This window comes from Sminthopsis crassicaudata, chromosome 2 (assembly GCF_048593235.1).
Source record: "Sminthopsis crassicaudata isolate SCR6 chromosome 2, ASM4859323v1, whole genome shotgun sequence".
NCBI classification, from domain to species: Eukaryota; Metazoa; Chordata; class Mammalia; order Dasyuromorphia; family Dasyuridae; genus Sminthopsis; species Sminthopsis crassicaudata.
The window spans coordinates 202,277,256-202,296,105 of NC_133618.1; the positions used below are offsets into that span (position 1 = coordinate 202,277,256).

An 18,850-nucleotide genomic window follows, 5' to 3' on the forward strand; every position below is an offset into this window, starting at 1 on the left:
TTAACTCTGTAATGCAGCAAATCAGAGACACCATCTAAAATCTAGTATTTGTGTGTGTGTGTGAATGCCTTCATTGTTGGCACTGGTAACTTGGGGAGCCACTTCAATTGGGATAGGAATGTGAAAAAAAATGTTTGATAAAGATCATATAACACCAACCCATTTCACCTTGGGGATGAATTTTTATAATTATAAAATGAAGTTCATTTATTATTTACTGGTTTTGTGATCTTAAGCAGATCTTTCAATCCCTATTTGCATCAGTTCCTCATCTATAAAATGGAGTCAGAAATTAAAAAACACACTAGTATCGTTGCTAAGCAATCTCTACATGCAAAAGTCCATGACATCGTGGAAGTATAATCTCTTTTAACCCAGGTCTAAAGCATCACCAAACTTGCCTGTAGTTGTTAACAAATGCCTTTTTCCTTGTGGCTTACATAGATGATTAGAGATGGAGAAAATAGGTGAACAGGGATTTTTCTGCTCTTCCCATTTTATCATTTCCCCTCAACCAAGTCCAACAATGGCAGCCAGGAATCCTTAGGAAAATGATTGTTCTTTGTGACAGAACATTAATACCAGAAACAGTTTTATTCCAGCTACTTACATCAAAGGCTGCCCCTGTGATAAGCATAAATTTAGATTTGGAAGAATCCTTAGATCCAAATGTATCATTTTTACAATTGAGATGAGGCACAGAAGTTTAGCAGGTTGCCCAAGCTCACATATGTAGTTAAATATTAGAGATAAGATTCTTACTCTCATCATCTGATTCAAAACCCAACTGTGCTGACTTCCTAAACCTGGAAAAAGAAACTCCAAACCTTTTATGTTGAAAGTTGCTGTTTAATCAACAATTTACTTCATAATTACAGACCACTGACTTTCCAAGGTAATAGGTACTGTGCTCATCTAAGTGGAAAAAGCCAAAGAATAAAAACCATAGCTTGGATTTGAATCTCAGTTTTTCTGCTTTGCTAGATAGGAAAGAAGCTACTTGCTTTAGGAAGATGTTTCCCCTCTTTGCATTTGCTTAATATACCTCTCTAAAATGAATGGATGAACCAGCTTCATGATGGAATCAGTTGCTAGGGAAACATAATCAAGATATTATACACACCCTGTACTAACGGTGCTCATAATCAAATAGGAATGAGGGGACAGGGAGTGAGTAAACACCTCTTTTTTCTCCTTAATAGTTCAAGTGCTAAGAAATAAAATAATATAAGAAATGTGAGAAGGAACTTTTATTTGGAGGGAAAGGACAAGAAAGTCATTAAAGACTGCATGGAAGAGGTAGCACCTAATTTAGGACTGAAGAAAGGAACATACTTTGAAAAATGGTGATTTGGTGGGATGAAGAGGGCAAAGGAAAGAGTAATGAGGACAAAAGCAGATATAGTGTAGGGCAAGTTGAGATCAAAACATTGGTATAAAATAGCATCTTTGTCCAGTTAGGATGTTGGGCTGGCAATTAACTTAATGACTTGCCCTAAGGGAATAGGACTCCTGTGAGCACAGCAGAAATCCACTTACTGAAGCAGATGTAGATCAGAGTGGGACCACCAACGAATATCAATTCCTATGTATATATAGCTTTTGGGTTTATAAAACTCACTTCTTACCCTGTAATCATTCATGATTCTAGTATGAATATTTATAGATTTCCCCAGGTTCCCAAACTTTTAAGTTTAAGAGCTGTATTTCAACTCAGGCTTTTTAATTTTAATTCCTTTGCTATTTCCTTAGGACAGTGCTTCAGGACTGACTTTTTTAGTAGACTCTCTGTAGAAGGCTTAACTTCCAGGAATGAGTTAAATTCTTTGAGCTTTGGGGCCTGGAAAAATAAGGATTCTGAATTGTGAGGACTGTGAGCTTTGAATAGGAGAGCTTATTGTGAAAAATTGTGGGAGTAATTAAGTTGATGTCCAGATCTTGAAAGAGAAACTTGAGCTGGGTCTTCAAGAGTGAGTAGTTTTCATCTAGTGACAAAGGAGGAAAAGAATTTCTAGATAGGAAAAAACATGTGAACAAATGTTTCTGGGCCCAAATCCCCACCCTAGACTTTTTAGGGAACTCTAAATAATCTTCTCTGCCCAAAGTAGAGCCTGTGCAGTGACTGAAAGAGTCACTTTGGTTGGTGCTCTGGAGACCTAGGTTTATATCTTTATTTTTCATTCTTCATTTTCAAAGAGGATTAATAACATCATGGATGTTATCCTGGCTTAGCTCTTATGTTGCTTGACTTCTGAGGCCCAGTTTTCTCAAGTGAAAAATGGAGATTATAACCCTTACTTGCAATACTTGCTATATGGGATTGTGAGGGAAATGCTTTTGAAATTCTAAATTAAAAAAATATATAAATGGCAATGATGATTAGACCCAATTTTCTCTGGGGAGAAAATGTTCACATCCTCTCTGTTTTTTAAAATAGTAAACATTTTTGTGTAATTCATGCTGTGACTTGTCAGCAAAATACAATTCCTGTACTATGGAGGAAAACTTAATGCTTTTAGTGAAAGGCACTGGAGAGGTTTCCATGTGTTAGCAAGGTTTGTTATAAGTTCTCATGACTATTAAGCAAGCCTTCTCTCTCTTAGGAATTAGAAAGCTTGTTGAAATCCAGCATTGCTGAATGCTGCAAATTCTCTTAGTCCCCTTGAAAACAACTGATTTAAGAAGGGTTCAGAATGTCATCTTATGGTTAGAATCCAAGATTTCTGGCTGTCATAGCCTACAGACATGTGTGAAACAGTGAATTTCAGTTTTGTTTCCAAAGAAAATCAAAGGTGGAGATAATACCTTAGAGATCATCTATTGAACCTGTTCATTCTACAAACTGAGTAATAAATAAGTAGCAGAGTCAGGATTTGAACCAGATCTTTCAGTATATCAGCATGATTTGAATCTTGATTCAAGGTGTGTGACCTTGAACAGTATAGTAATATTTTAATGAAATATCAGGTCTTTTTCACCACTTTCTGTTTCTTGCCCTCTCCCCCAAAGTACTTAGTAGATAAAAACTTCCAAATCCATAGGGGGCAAGTCAGAATTTATGTAGGACCTTAGGTAAAAGAATCATGCATATGCTTTTGAAGATAAAGGGGTCTGATTCTACTGAATTAATTTATCAATTAATTAACAAATTTCTTTAGCATCCATTAAGTCAAGGTCTAGCAGCTGAGTCTTGGCATTTGCTCGACCACAGCCTACTTCTCCTTACCAAGAATAATAAATCTTAGAACAGGCCCTCCAGAGGCTGTCATCCCTCACTCCTACACTACAGTAGACAGTCACCTCAGCTTGTCCTTCCTAAAGCAAAGCTGACTGGATTTGAAGGTGAGTTAATCCTCATTATAGCCTTTCTCTGGTCACTTTTAGAACATAATACCTTCCCTCTAACCATCCATCAGACACTAGGACCTAAACAGCAAAATCATTTTGTCATTTGCCCTTCTACCTCCCATGTACCTTTTCCCTGCTTTCCACTTTTTTTCCACAGGAAACAATAATCAAATCAATATTTGAATTTTACCATGGCTACTGGAAAATTGTATTAATATATGTATACAGTTCCACTTACCGCCCATGAGAAGCTAGAACAAAGCTTCCTTTCCTGGTCGCCATTTCCTGGCATGAGTTATATCCCCTAATAGAATTTAAACTTTGTAGCAGCAGATACAGTTATAACTTTTGTATTTATATCCTTAGGGCCAAATAACAGTGTGAATGTCATGGTAGGTACTTAAATATTTTTTGATTGATTGATAAGGGAAGTTCCATGGTGTTAGGTAAGGAACACCCAATTTGGAGGCATAAGATTTCGATTTTAATCTTAGTTCTACCACTCACTACCTGCATTACCCATGACAATTAATTTTTCATTTCTAAATGTTCTTATCAATAAATTGAGGGGTATCAGACTGGGTGATCTCTAAAGTCTCTTCTAGCCCATAATCTTGTGCAAAGTACTGTATAAGAAATATTTTAATAAAAGCAGTTTTTCTGTCATGTCATATTTATATAATTATAGTTCTTTTTAAAGTTATACCTTGTTTTTAATAATGGTAGATTAGGACTATTGGTAGTATTAAGATGAAAAACTCTTCATGTTCTTACCCCTCTCCTTTCAAAGACTTGTAGGCTACTGTTCTCAATAAAACACAAATATTAACAGCTTCTATGCTATGCCTTGGGTGTTGACAGAGCAAAGTTATCACTGATACTGTGATTTTTAATCTGGCTGTTTTAGATAGTGCAGCAACTAGCATGTAAAACAAGATTTTTTGAGTATGTTATTAATGATAACTAAAGGAAACATGATTTATAGAAAGTCCTGCCTGTTATGATGTCCTTTCTATAGTTGTAGCAAACTACTGCCTACCATTGTTTTAACAATGTTTTGAGTTTAGATTTTCTTTTGAATCTCTTGGAAAATCAAGTTAGAAATAATTCTACAAATAATATTCTGTTCACTGGATACCTTTGTCAGCTTTTGGCACCTCTATCAGTTACTTGAACTGTGTGCCTAGTAAATTATAAAGGAGGTCACTTTGTTCAACCAGAGATAAGCAGGGATATTCAGAGAACATAGGCATCCTTATTTAAAACTAACTATCCAGACTAATAACAGAAGTTCATATTACCATTGATACAGCTTGCTGATCACAAAATCCATATGAGAAAATAGCATTATTCCACTTTAAGACGAGAAAGATGTAGACTACATGACTTATTTATAATTATGAAGCTGAAGGTAGAACCAATGTAGGAAAAAAAGTTTTTTGTTGGTGATATCAGAAAACATATATATGAATCCAACCTTTTTCTTTTTAATTTTTGTTGTGTGACTTTGGATAAACCATGGAACCTCAACAGGCTTGAAGTTGCTTAATTTGTAAAATGAAAAGTTTTGGCTAGATGGCTTCAAGTCCATTCTAGCTCTAAATTTATGAAAGTATGAGTCATATCTTCTAATTTCTGACTCCAGTCTCCCTTTCTCTATGTCATGCTACCTCTGAAAGTCAGAACTGGGAGGTTTTCATGGCATTTTTGATCCAACAATTGACCTCTCTGGCTTCCTTTAAATTCTAACCAAAATTGTACCTTCTATAGGATGTCTTTCTTAAATAGTCCCTCTTAATTCAGTGCTTTCTCCTTTTTACTTATTTATTATGTAGCTTGCATATAGCTTGCTTTGTATACATCTGCTTGCATGTGATCTCCCCGTTAGAGTATAAGCAGCATGAGGGGAAATACTATCTTTTGCTTTTTTTTTTGTATTCTTAATTCTTAGCAAAGTGCCTGACACATAGTATATACTTAATAGATGCTTATTGATTCATTAATATCTTTATACTTTATCATCATGTTAAAAGTAATAAAATATTATTTTTCATACATTTTAACTCATGGAAAAATAAGAATGCAGACATAATATATAAATAACAAGAGAAGTGGACCCAATTATAACCTGTTTTCTCAGTGTCTGGAGTCTGTGAATTATTTATCCAGTTTTTTATTTATTATTAATTATCCATTAATTAAACAAATATTGATTAAATTTGGCAAACATCTGGGCAAATGGTCTGAATTCAGGAAGAATAGTTGAAATTTGGAAATGTAGAATGGGAGAAATTGCAGAAGTCTGAATTAAGACTTTTATCCTTTGGTTTAATTGACATTTTTTGAATGGGAGAATGATCCAGAGAAAACAGTATTTTGAGAGGATTAATCTGTCTGGGGTATGAAAAATAGAGTGAATTTAATGAGAGTTTTATGGATAGAAATAAATAGCAATACTGAGGCACTAGGTCCTGGGTGGTTTGGACTACCCACTTTTGATTCTTTTAGTGAACATGGTGAAGGACTTAAAAGTGTAGAACAATAAAATAAACATTTCATTTGATTGACAGTATTAGAACTATGTGCCATGACACTAGGTAAATTTAGAAAAGCACACATCTTCCCACCAACATCTCCTCTTTTTTATTTTTTTTAAGGAATAGAAAAAGCAACGCAAAAATGTGATTCTACTTTATTATATTTGTAAAGAAATGCATCTTCTATTATATCATAGGGCTTTACTGTGGCCTTTTGTTGTTCTTCATAATATTCAAATACTTTACAACATCAGGTTGTTGAATTGTATGAGTTATTCACTCAGAGCCTAGTAGGAGCTTAATTAGAGCTTGCTTGGATGAAAAGTATGTGCCTTCATTATAGAAGGCAGCACAGTTGTCATGGGGAGAGGAAGGATACTTTAGACTGTTCTTGAAGACAGAGACTAGAGATTAGCTATTCTGGGAATGAAGAAAATATCAAATCAAATGAATTCAAAGCATTGTAGCTGTTAGTAACCTAGTGAGGAGCAAAATTATGTTAACATAACTATAAATAATGGCACATTGAAAATAAGCTAAAATAACCAAAATTGAATTATCACCATCAAATTAAGAGAAGATAGTAATACATTTTATACTTTATTTTTCCTTTTCTTCATATCATTTAGCATGTTTTATAAATGAATCTCTTTATTATTATTAAGTGATCACTTTTTATTGTCTAAATTAACATAATGCATGTGTCTTTTTTGTCTCTTTGTGTCTCCAGCACAGTAAATAGAGCAATGGGCTAGAGTCAGAAAAACCTGAGTTTAAATACTGTGTCACTATTTGTGTATGCTGGACATTAGTTCACCTCTCTGAGCCTCAGTTTCCTCATGTCCAAAATGAGAAGGTTGCATTAAATCTAAGATGCTATTAGCTACCTTAGCCTTCTATCAAAACTAAACAAGCAACAAATCATGGGATTATAAGTTCTAGAACTCTGGTAGAAGACATCAAAAGCCTCCTTTTATTTAATGTGACTCTCAAGATGCCAAAAACAACATGAAAAAATAATAACTAATAGGGTGCTTACTAGGAGAATACAGTTCTGATTACTTCATCACATTGGCCAATTTTCCAACTTGAAGCATTCGTTGGGATACTGGCTCTCATAAATTTCAGAGGGAGAAGTAGCATCATAGGATTTAGAGTTGAAAAGACCTTGAGATCATCTTGTATAACCCTAGTCAACATCTTAGTGTCATCCTTAACTCCATAGCTAAATCTTGCTGGTTCTGCCTTTACAAGATCACTAATGCACATTTCTCTCAGCTAATGTCACTGCTACCCTGGTTAGACCATCACATCTTGTTTTTACTATTGCACTAGCCTTTCAGCTGTTATTCCTTGCCATAATTCTCTCTCCATTCCAATCTAAGGTGCTTTTTGAAATAGATGTGAAAATGGGATCCAAATTTAAAATATGAGATGACTACTAATAATTAGAATAAAAGGTTAAGAGGAGGGGAGAAGCATTTAAGTACCTACTGTGCCCTAAGCCCTTTACAAATATTATCTCATTTGCTTCTTAAAATAGGATCAAATGAATAGGTGTGTTCCCCATTTTACAGTTCTGGACACAAGTTAAGTGGACTTGCCCAGAGTCACATGGCCATTAAATATCTCTTGTTATACTTGAACTCAGGTTATCCTGATTTCTGGTTTTAGAACTCTATGCTCTGCAGCACCTAGATGATGGTGCCATTATCTTGATCCAAGAATCCCAGTGATTCCTTATTTCATTCAATTTCAAATGTGAAGTCCATTGGCCTTTAAAGCTCTTTATAACCCTCTTCCTTTCTGCTTTTCTACCCTTCTTAAATCTTACTTCTCTCTTCACAGACTCTGATCCAACTCCAATGGCTTATTTGCAATTCCTTAACAAACCACTTGATCTCCCACCTTGGAACCTTCTCACTAGCTGTCTTCAATGCCTAGAATACTCCCTCCTCCCCCCTACCCCCATTTCTATCTTTAAGACTCAGCTCAAATTCCACCTTCTGAGGGAGGCCTTTCTTGGACCCCACAGCTGCTAAAGTTTTCCCTTTTCAAATTACTTTCAATTAGTCTGTCTATGCCTTATGTGTAGAAAGATATTTATGTGTTCTTTCTCCCTTTAGAATATGCTCCTTGAGGACAAAAACTGATTTAAATTGCTTTTCTTTATATCATTAAAACTTAAAAGTATCTGACACATAGTATTATATATGCCTTATCTGTATTTAGATATTTACATGTTTCTCCCATTAGAATATGTTCCTTGAAAACAGACCATTTTTATTCAATTTTCTTTATTTCCTTCGATCTTAACAGTATCTGTCATATAGAAAACGCTTTATAATAAGTGGTTATTTTATCTTTTTTTCTTCTTTGGTTGAGCAACTGCGGTTAAGTTATTTGCCCAGGGTCACATAGCTAGTAAGTATTAAGTGTCTGAGACCAAATTTGAAGTCAGGTCCTCCTGACTTCAGGGCTGATGCTCTATTCATTGCGCCACCTAGGTGCTCCAATAATTAGTGCTTATTGATAGACATGCCCTTCACAGGTGAGAGAAGTAGCCTGTCCAAATATGTGCACCTAGAAAGCAAGATAGACAAGATTTGAATACCTTTTTTTAAAACTTCAAACTTGGGTTTCTTTTCACTATACCAAATTGATATAGATTATAAAGAGCAAAGCTGTTAAATCAATTGCCAAAATGCCAAGTGGGCAGTTAAATGATCTTTTTACAATGGCACGCAGATTCCCACAATGATATCTAGAGAAGCGGGGAAGCAGGAAATGATGATAATGAGTGGTCTGAAATCTTTCCTTTCTCCCAGTTTTTTTTATTTCTGTATTTTTTGTTGTTTTTTATATACTTTATCTTCTATGTTGTGTTAACATTATTACAGAATATTATTCAGAGCTGGAAAGGACTTTAAGGGGTAAGACTAGGTAATTTTTCATTTTACAAATGATAAAAATGAGACCCAGAGTAAAGATTTGATTTGGTCTGTGACACCTCAATGCTCTTTGTCCTACCTAATCTTTGTCCAACAGAACCAACTTATTGTCTGTGATAGTAAGCTTCATAAAGCCATATACACTGTATCTAGTGCACTGAGTGGACACATATCAAACCCTTGATGAGAATATGCAAAGCACTTTGCAAACTTCAAAACACTCAATAAATGTTGACAGTCATTGTTGCTATAGCTTGTTATGAAATATTTAATTATATTGCATTTCTTCAGGAAACCAGAAAGGGCAAAAACATCTCTCAAGTTTGATGTAATGTAAGCTCCTTGAAGACAAACTTGCGAAGGTCCCGGCTAGCTCCTCTGAAGGGCTCAGAATAAGTCTTTGTCAGGATAAGCAAAAGTCCTGGCCCCATGTTGGGTGCCAACATGTAAAGTTCTTGAATTGTGAGGGTCCGGTCGTCTGCTCAATTATAATCCTTCTCTGGGAGGAGATCTATAAAATTTTTTCTTCTGTGCGCAGGTTTCTTGGGAGCTCTGAATCTCCTCCAGCTCTTGTCCTTCCCCAAATCAGACTGGTCTCCTTTCAGCCTGCCTGGCATCACAACTCTATTCCAGAGTCGATTCTCTCAGACCCAATGCTGCCCTTCTTTTATCCTCCCAGAGAATAGGCATGTGAGGCCAGTGGGGCGTGGGGAAATACTTCCACCAATGAACTTGCTCCTTTTAGAATTCCTAAGGTATAAATTCCCTTTAAAAGGCCCGAACCAAAGATCTGAGCCAGAGAACTAATTGTCAAGTCAACCTGAGTTCTCACCTTGTCACTGTCCAGACAACCTGAGTTCTCACCTTGTAATCCTAACACAAACTCTTGTTTTTTTGTTTTTTGTTTTTTTTTTTTACTTTTTTATTCTCAGACCTAACACTATGATATATATAGAAGAGAAGCTTATTTAATCTTAATGATTTAAAGAAAATAAAAGTCAGTGCTGGCTGTAGTTACTTGCTGTGCTTGTTTTAGAAATCTGAAGAAGCTTAGTGAACAAGTATATTTGCATCTAAGTCTATCTGGCATCTTAGTAATACTTGAATCCTAGTCTCTAAATGAGACTGGATTACTGACAGTTCTGCTTCTGTTTCATTCCATCTGGAATGAGCTAGTATGATTCTGTTCTGTCTCTCTTGTTTGTTTGCTAAATTGAGTAACGACTTTGAAAAATTCTTCTTAATTAGCAGCTTACACTGCTAGAAGAACAGGGATCTTTAGTTTAAGAAGGGAAGGATTTAGGATGGTTATCTTCAGGTAACTGAAATATTGTCATGTGGTTTAAAATGGATTATTCTTGTTCTAATTGGCCAAAGGACAGAGGAAAGATCAGTAGATGGAAACTGTGGAGAGGAAGATTTGGGGTTTGACATAAGTAATGAGATTCTAAAGAGCTTTTACAAAGGGAATGGACTATTTCAAGTTCACACAGCAAAGGAGTGCAAAAAAGGACAATCCCTTGGGTGAGATTGGAGACATTTTAAATTTATTTTTTCTAATAAATTTATTTTTAATATATATTACTTTATGAATCATTTTGGGAGAAAAAACCTTTTTCTTTTGAGAAAAAGGAAAAAAATTGGGAGAGATAAAAAATATAAAAAAAGACGTGAACATAGCATGTGTTGATTTACATTCAGTCTCCTTAGTTCTTTTTCTGGATACACATGGCATTTTCTGTGCAAAGTCTATTGGCATTGCTTTGAATCATTGAACTACTGAGAAGAACCAAGTCTTTTTAATTGATCATTGCACATCTTTTTGTTATTGTGTACAATGTATTCCTGGTTCTGTTTGTTTCTCTCAGCATCAGTTCATGTAAATCTTTCCAGGCTTTTCTAAAATCAGATTGTTAATCATTTTTTATAGAACAGTAATATTCCATTATTTTCATATACCACTACTTATTCAGCCATTCTCCAATTGATGGGTATCTACTCATTTTCCATTTTTTTTTTTTTGCCAAAACAAAAAGAGCTACTACAAATATTTTTGTAATGAATTTGATTAAGTTTTATTTGATTTTTTTAAAAATTATTTTTTGCTTTTAGATTTTTATACATAACATGTGATCTATAATATGATCCATATTACCAGTCTCCTCATTGTATACATGACCAAACTAAAGCCAACATAATTTGCTTGCCTAGAGTCACACAGTTAGTAAATTTGAGGATGTATTAGAACTCAGGTCTTCTCAACTCTAAGCTCAGAGCTATGCTTGTTAGCTGCCTCAAGATATCAAGCCTTTGGGGCTGTTTAATTATATATGTTCTAATCTAACCTCTGGTTACAGGACTGAATCAACAAATACTGATTTAAAAAAAGAGAGAGAAAGAAAAGGTGCTTCCTATAACCCATTGGGGCTGACATCATTTGCTTATTTATGTATTTTGTTTTTAATTACTTTTTGGTTTGAATCTCTGATTTCCTTGGCATAGGGAACTCTTAAAGAGGAAATCACTTCAGCCAAATTAGATCTACAAATACTTTTAAAAACTTTCTAGGTGTACCCCAAAATTAAGAGATTTGCCTAACATCATAATTCCAGTATGTGAATTCAAATCTTTTTGAGTCTCAGTCTAGTTCTTCAGTCATTGTACCATTCTGCTTCTTTGAATGCAAATACACATTTTAACTTTGACATGAAGTTATAATTATCATCATCTTTGTATATAATAGTTTGTATGTTGCCTACCTCATTAGTCTATGGTCTCCTTAAGAAAATAATAACAATTATTATTAATTATATATATATATGTGTGTATATATATATATAATTATAATTATTATTATTAAGTATTATTAAGAAAATTTATATAGTACTTATTCTAGAGACACCATGCTAAGTATTTTATAATTGTTATTTCATTTAATCCTTAAAACAACCCAGAAAGAATTTTATCTATTATCCCATTTTAAAGATGAGGAAACTGAGAACAAACAAGAATTAAACATCTTGCTCAGAGTCATGCAGGTATTAAAACTGCTGAAGTTAGATTTGAATTCAGGTCTTCCTGACTCCAGTTGCAGTGCTCTACACACTGTTATTAGAGATTATTCATTCTGTTTTCCTCATTTCATAGTTCTAACCCAAAGAGGTTCAAAGATGTATCCATATGACTGATATTTTACTTATTATATTTGAGAATAAATATTTGACAATTTGGTGTGGTTCTGGAGCCAAAAGAATGGGTCATTCTTGATAGTCAGGGCTTTCTTTCTTTTTAAAAAATATCTGAGGCATATCAACATATACAAAATATAACTTCTTTCTAATTTTTTTTTCTCTTTATACCTCTAGTACCTAGAACTTAGTAGGTACTTAATAATATTTTTGATTGATTATATACTAGAATAAGACTTGCACTATTTTAGATAGCTTTCTGTGATGGATGATATTTGCCCTTGCCTTCTTAAATAAGGGTTTTAATAAACAAAAATATTCATTTCTTGACAACTTGTGGTCATCATTGTAGTTTTTTTTTTATTATATATATATATATTTTATAATATTATCCCTTGTATTCATTTTTCCAAATTACCCCCCCTCCCTCTATTCCCTCCCCCCGACGACAGGCAATACCATACATTTTACATGTGTTACAATATAGTCTAGATACAATACATGTGTGTGAATATCATTTTCTTGTTGCACAATAAACATTAGAATCCGAAGGTACATGCAACCTGGGCAGACAGATATTAGTGCTAACAATTTTCATTCCCCTCCCAGTGTTTCTTCTCTGGGTGTAGCTACCTCTGTCCATCATTGATCAACTGGAAGTGAGTTGGATCTTCTTTATGTTGAAGATTTTGTGGTCATCATTGTGAAGACCTATGTTTCTGCTCCCTCCCCCCCACTAATAATTATTAGGTTGATAACAAAACGGAAAAATGTTTACATACGTTTTCTCTGCTTTTCTTACAGTGCCTGAAACAATATGTTGAGCTATTGATCAAAGAAGGATTAGAAACTGCAATTAGCTGCCCAGATGCAGCTTGTCCAAAACGAGGTCATCTACAAGAGAATGAGGCATGTTAATAATATAAATGAGTCTCTTAATGCATGAAAATTTATTCCATTTAGATTGCTGGTTGGTTTGCTTTGGCCTATGTATTAGCAACTCTTATAATTTTTTTTTTCTTTTTCTGAGGCTGGGGTTAAGTGACTTGCCCAGGGTCACACAGCTAGGAAGTGTTAAGTGTCTGAGACCAGATTTGAACTCGGGTCGTCCTGAATTCAGGGCTGGTGCTCTATCCACTGCACCACCTAGCTACCCCCTGTATTAGCAACTCTTAAAAGTCATGCACATTTAAATATGTCTTTGGTTTTCTTCTAGTTACAAGCTTATTTCTGTTCTTTGTGTTTTTAATTAGATTGAATGTATGGTTGCATCTGAAATTATGCAAAGATATAAAAAGCTGCAATTTGAAAGAGGTATGTAATTGTCCTCATACATGACTGCTCCACTTGTTCTCAGAATCATACTGATTTTGGTAGTGGTAGTGGAGGGGGAGGGTACAGAGAAAAATAGCTCTTTTGCTATTTCATTTTCTAAAATAATGTTATTTTTTTTGAAAAACTGAATAACAACAAAAACAACATTTTAAATTTATATAATAGTTTAACATTTTCAAAGCCCTTTTCTTAAAATAACAATGCAAGTATTATCTTAGAGACGAGGAAATTGAGGCTTAAAAATTTAAAGTAATCTCTATATAGCCATTATTTTCAGAGCCAGGATTATAATCCAGGCTTCTAAATTCAAAGTTCTTTGAATTATGGCATTTCAGTTATAAAATGAATATTTGTAAAGCAAATGATATCTTAAATCATTTGCACTGAGCCTACTATCTATAGAAATGTTAAATACCTTTGCAAGGGTAAAAAAATTATTTTTTTAAACAAGTCATAACTAGCTCATATTCATCATAATATCTAACTAGCTCATATTCATCATAATATCTAACATTTATAGAGCACATTAAAGCTTACTAAGTACTTTCTATATATGTTATCTCTTGAAATTATCCTTCAAGGTGTTTTATACAGGTTAGACAACTCTCATGAAAAAATAGAGAAATACATTGTATAATCTGTGATTCTATAAGGCCTTTGAAGCTCTGATACTCTGTATTCTGAGTTCTTGTCCAGATTTACTCTTCTGGGATTCTTCTACATCATTACCAAGGATCCATGATCTCTAAATTTGAACTTGGATGTATCGAATTTGCTAAAGTGAAATTTACTGAGAAATTTATAAATACAAAATATTGGCAGTGATCATCTCTTCAATTTATCTTGTATATAGCTTCTTTGTATATAATAGTTTGTATGTTGCCTACCCCATTAGTCTATGGTCTCCTTAAGAAAATAATAACAATTATTATTAATTATATATATGTATATATATATATATATATGTATATATATATATATATAAAATTATAATTATTATTATTAAGAAAATAAGGACAATTTTTTCTTTTTAAAATATTAAAACTGTTTCCAGCTGGCTAAATGTCATTTTATTAAAAGCTCATAAATTCAGACTTCATCAGACTAAAAGGCAATTTAACCATATAAAAAACATTGAGTTTATAGGAATATTTAAAAGAAATTCAGTTTGGTTATTTTTTTAAACCAGATAAAGAGTACTCATTAGACCATCAAAATTTTAAGAGATAAAGATCCATAGGAACCTTGTTTTTAATAAATAAATGAGTATTATTTATAATTACAATTATTTCTTTTGTTTTTCCTCTCCACTTCCCTTCTCTCCCCTCCCCTTCTCTCCCCTCCCCTTCAAATATTACCAATGTCAAATTAGCAAATTTATCCTGGCCTTTCTTTATTGATTTCATCCTGCATTATTTATGAAGTATGACCCACTGAAACCTAGGGAATGGGTATTGGAAAATGTTAGTGGAATTCATAGCCCAGATGCCACAAGCAATATGTTCAAGACATTAAGTATCTCCTGGAGATGCAACTAGTGTGGCAGGTGACCTGGACCAGAATTCCTTTCATTCTCCTTGTCTCTCAGTGAGAATTTGGTCTACCAGGCCCAAGACAACAAGGCAACATACACACAGTGCTACCCATTGTGGAAGCACAAAAAGTCAGAAAATTAAATTAGTATCCATGGAAACTTCAGCTATGCTTTCTTTCCTTTACAATTCCATTGATAATAGGGCCTGTCTTTATGTGATAGCATAATGGACAATGCTATCTATCTAGGCTATTTCTTTGTTCTTGGTGAATGACCCTAGACTAACATACCCCTGTGCAAAATATACGCTCAAGGAAACACAAACTGGGCTACAAAAAACGTGGGCTACTCTTGTTCTCTGAGGCATTGGAAATTGAATGGAAAGTGGAATGGATTTCAAATGAGAATCCTAGGTCCAAATTACGGTTCTTCTGCCTTTTTTGCTGGTGTGACTCTGGGCCATAAAGTGAGGGACTCAATTTAGTTATCTTCTAAGGTCCTTTGCAGCACTGTGATGATATTTCTAGGTTGGTTCTTTTCTAAAGGCCATAGTGTGTAGTCAGTCATTGGAAATGTGTTGACACTTTCCTATTTCTGATCCATTTAATTCTTTCTCTTGATAGTAAACTCTGACCCTTTAAATATGATCCTGGATCAGAGATGGAGCAGGAATAGTCAGTAAAGGAATATCTGGAAAGGGAAAGCTGAATGATAAGTTAGATCTAGAAGGGACCTTAAAACTTAGCTAATCCTACCACTTTATTTTGTAGATGAGAAAATGGAGGCTTCGAAAGGAAAAGTGACAGACTTGGGCAGGGTCACCCAAACCCCTATGTACCAGAGTCAGGATGTGAACCTAATTTCTGATGTGTAGACTTTGTTTTATGCCATTCTGCCTCCTGAGAACCACCCTTTTTTTCTTGGCACTTCTGTCTGAGATGTCTTGGGATTTGTTGCTATCAAGAAGATAGAAATGAACAACTCGGTAGTTGCTTATTTCTGTTTCCCTAGGATCCAACAGTTATCATCATAAAGGGATGCAAAGTCACTTTTAGACAGGATTATCAAATTTTATTTAAAGTTTCTCTGTAATGCCCTTTTGTTCTGACTTTCCAATGCCAGGCTAGTAAATTTATGAAAGCACCAAGAAGGTATTCAGAGGATAGACCTTGGCCATTTCCATCATCTCACACTTGAGGTAACTAAACTTTAAATAAATGAGAACTTGTCCTAAATCATAATAGAGTAAGAAGGAACAGAATTAGGATTCAGACTCTGAACCCCACCACTCTTTCCAATACAATTTCCAATTACTTCATGTTGCTGAATAGTTGTGGAGGACTCCCCAAGGTGGCCATAGTTTTTTAGCTTATGATTCCAACCTCAAGAGACATCATGAAACAGCAGAAAAGACATTAAAATTCAGAAGATCTAAGTTCAAATCCAAACTGACTACTAGTGTGACTATAGGAAAGTCATTTCTGGCCTTCAGTTACCTCCAATACAGAATGAAAGGTTTGGACCAAGTTATCTCGTACTTCTCAGTCACTTTCCACCCTCCATCTCCATAATTTTTTTTCATCTAATTTTCTCATGAACCCTGCTTTAAACTAGACTGCCATGACTTGAGAAAAATTAAATTAGTGCTTAAAAAATTATCTTTCTATGAAGGACCCAGTTCCTAAATTTAAGATTCAGATTCCCCCCAGTTATTAAGAAAATAAAAGTGGAAGGATAGGAAAGAGAAAGAAAGGTATTTGTTTTCTTATTTATAAGACTTTTTAATGATTGATAATAGGGCTCAGAAATGGAAAGATATTAAAAAGTACAGTTTTGGCATGAAATTTGATAGTGGAATGAAACAGCCTTTAAATACAATTCTGTAGACTTGGGTCATTGTTTAAACCCCCAGCTTCAAAAACCTTTGCAGCTATGATTTAAATGAAAATATCAGGATGAAACAAGCAATGTAGCTACCAATCACTTGAATGATTTGATTCATACTGTATCTTAGTGCTATTAATATTCAGAAAGCAATATTTTCTCTCTTTACCTTTCTTCTGTTGAGATCCTTTTTTCCCTATCCTTTAAGGAGTAGCATAAATGCCACCATAGCTTGCTATTTATACTTCTTATATATACTTCTCTATGTTATTTGTTATTATCATTATTTCTCTGTCTCAGAATTCTCTCCTTCTACCAGACTAAGCTTTGTGAGGGCAAGATTTTTGTCATATTTACTTCTCTGTCAATACCTAGCATAGTTGTTTCATTAAACCCAAAAAGTAATCAATTCCAACCTGGACAAAGATCCCTCAGTACTGTGTGCTCTTTATGTTAAGTGTTCACTGGATGGAAGGCAGAGTAATCCTCCGTAATTCTAATGGGATGTTTCACATTCCCACATTAGAAGTGCTTTTGGATCCCTGCCGGACATGGTGCCCATCTTCTACCTGCCAGGCTGTTTGCCAACTTCAAGATATGGGGCCACAAACACCACAGTTGGTGCAGTGTAAAGCATGCAACATGGAATTTTGTTCTTCTTGCAAAGCCAACTGGCATCCTGGACAGAGCTGCCAAGAAACAATGCCAGTCACCTTCCTCCCAGGAGAAACAAGGTAAATCAATCACATGAGGCTTGGGCAAGAAAATCATCATCATCTGTAAGATAAACCATGAACTTTTCAGGGTTGCTGTGAAGTTCAAATAAATAGAAGTAAGAGTCTTTATGAAATGTAAAGCTTTGTTTAAAATTGTAAGACATTAATAACAATAATTCTGATGATAATAAATACTGATGTTTATTGTACCACCAGGCCTAATAGGATAAGGCTCAAATGTCACATTTCCCTATGTAGTTAGAGTCCTTTAGATCATAGTACTATACAAAGCCTTTTATAACCAGGTCTATGGGGAAAATTCAATTGATTGTCAAAGTTAGATGAAAATAAATGAACTTATGATCACTAAGGAGATAATAAAAAAAAAAAGAAAAAAACTAGCTGTCCATGAAATCAAATTACCAGGTGAAAGACATACTGAAAGAATTGGTGGAGGGGATTACTAAACTATTATTACAGATCTTTAAAAGGATGGGCCTTGGAAAAGAGAATATTTCTAGAAAGAAAAAAAGGTTTATTTTTCAAACTATGAGCAAATAACCTTGACTTTAATTCTTGGCAAATTTCTAGAAGGGAATATTAAAAGGAATAGTTTGTGAGCATTAAGAAAAAGGTAACATTCATTACTAAGACACAAAAGACTTCATTAAGAATAGGCTATACTATTTATATTTCTGATTCTTGATGATCTGACAGGGCAAACAGATCAATAGATCAGGATTTAACATAGACATAGCTTACCAAAATGTCAGCAGAGTGTTTGATAGTGCCCCAGAATGTCCTTGTGGACAGCATGGAGATGAATGATAGTCAAGTAGACTTACAACTGTTATTATTAATACAAAGAGTAGTGATTACTAGCTCATTATCAGCCTGAACACAAGATTCTCTTGCCAACCTTTGACCTTTTCCTGTTTGATAGACTTATCAATAGCTTAGATGAAAGCAGAGGTCTGCTACACTTAACAATTTTTAGGATTTATGAAGCTAACAATGATGCTATATATTAGATGACAGATCTCAAAATCCCTTACCACATTAGAGAAATTAGAACCTTATCTATTGAAGTGAAATTTGTTAGGGGAAATTTATCATGTCTTGAATTTGTCTTCAAGAAAGCTGCTCTATTCTTCATACAGGAAAAGAAGCAACCATTTGTGTGAAAAGGAAGTGAAGATTTTAGGGGATTACTGCTATAGACTTAAGTGACATTCTGATTTCAGCCATTGTCTAAGCTCAGGACATCCTGACATTTCTCATTCAGAAGTAACTAGGGATGTAGAACTGTGCCACGCAGATGTAGCATCTCTTATCATTTTCTCCTCATCACTCTCCA

At 34.4% G+C, this 18,850-nt stretch overlaps 1 protein-coding gene across 13 annotated transcripts in view; it reads left to right on the forward strand.

Moving 5' to 3' along the window:
• Positions 1-18,850, forward strand: part of RNF144A (ring finger protein 144A) — a 161,362-nt gene that overhangs the window by 111,009 nt on the left and 31,503 nt on the right. For all 13 annotated transcript variants that reach the window (XM_074288085.1, XM_074288079.1, XM_074288083.1 and 10 more), the window contains 3 exons: positions 12,829-12,933; positions 13,278-13,338; positions 17,304-17,511. In XM_074288085.1, coding sequence (XP_074144186.1) covers positions 12,829-12,933; positions 13,278-13,338; positions 17,304-17,511 — 374 coding nt within the window. The remainder of the gene's footprint in view (positions 1-12,828; positions 12,934-13,277; positions 13,339-17,303; positions 17,512-18,850) is intronic.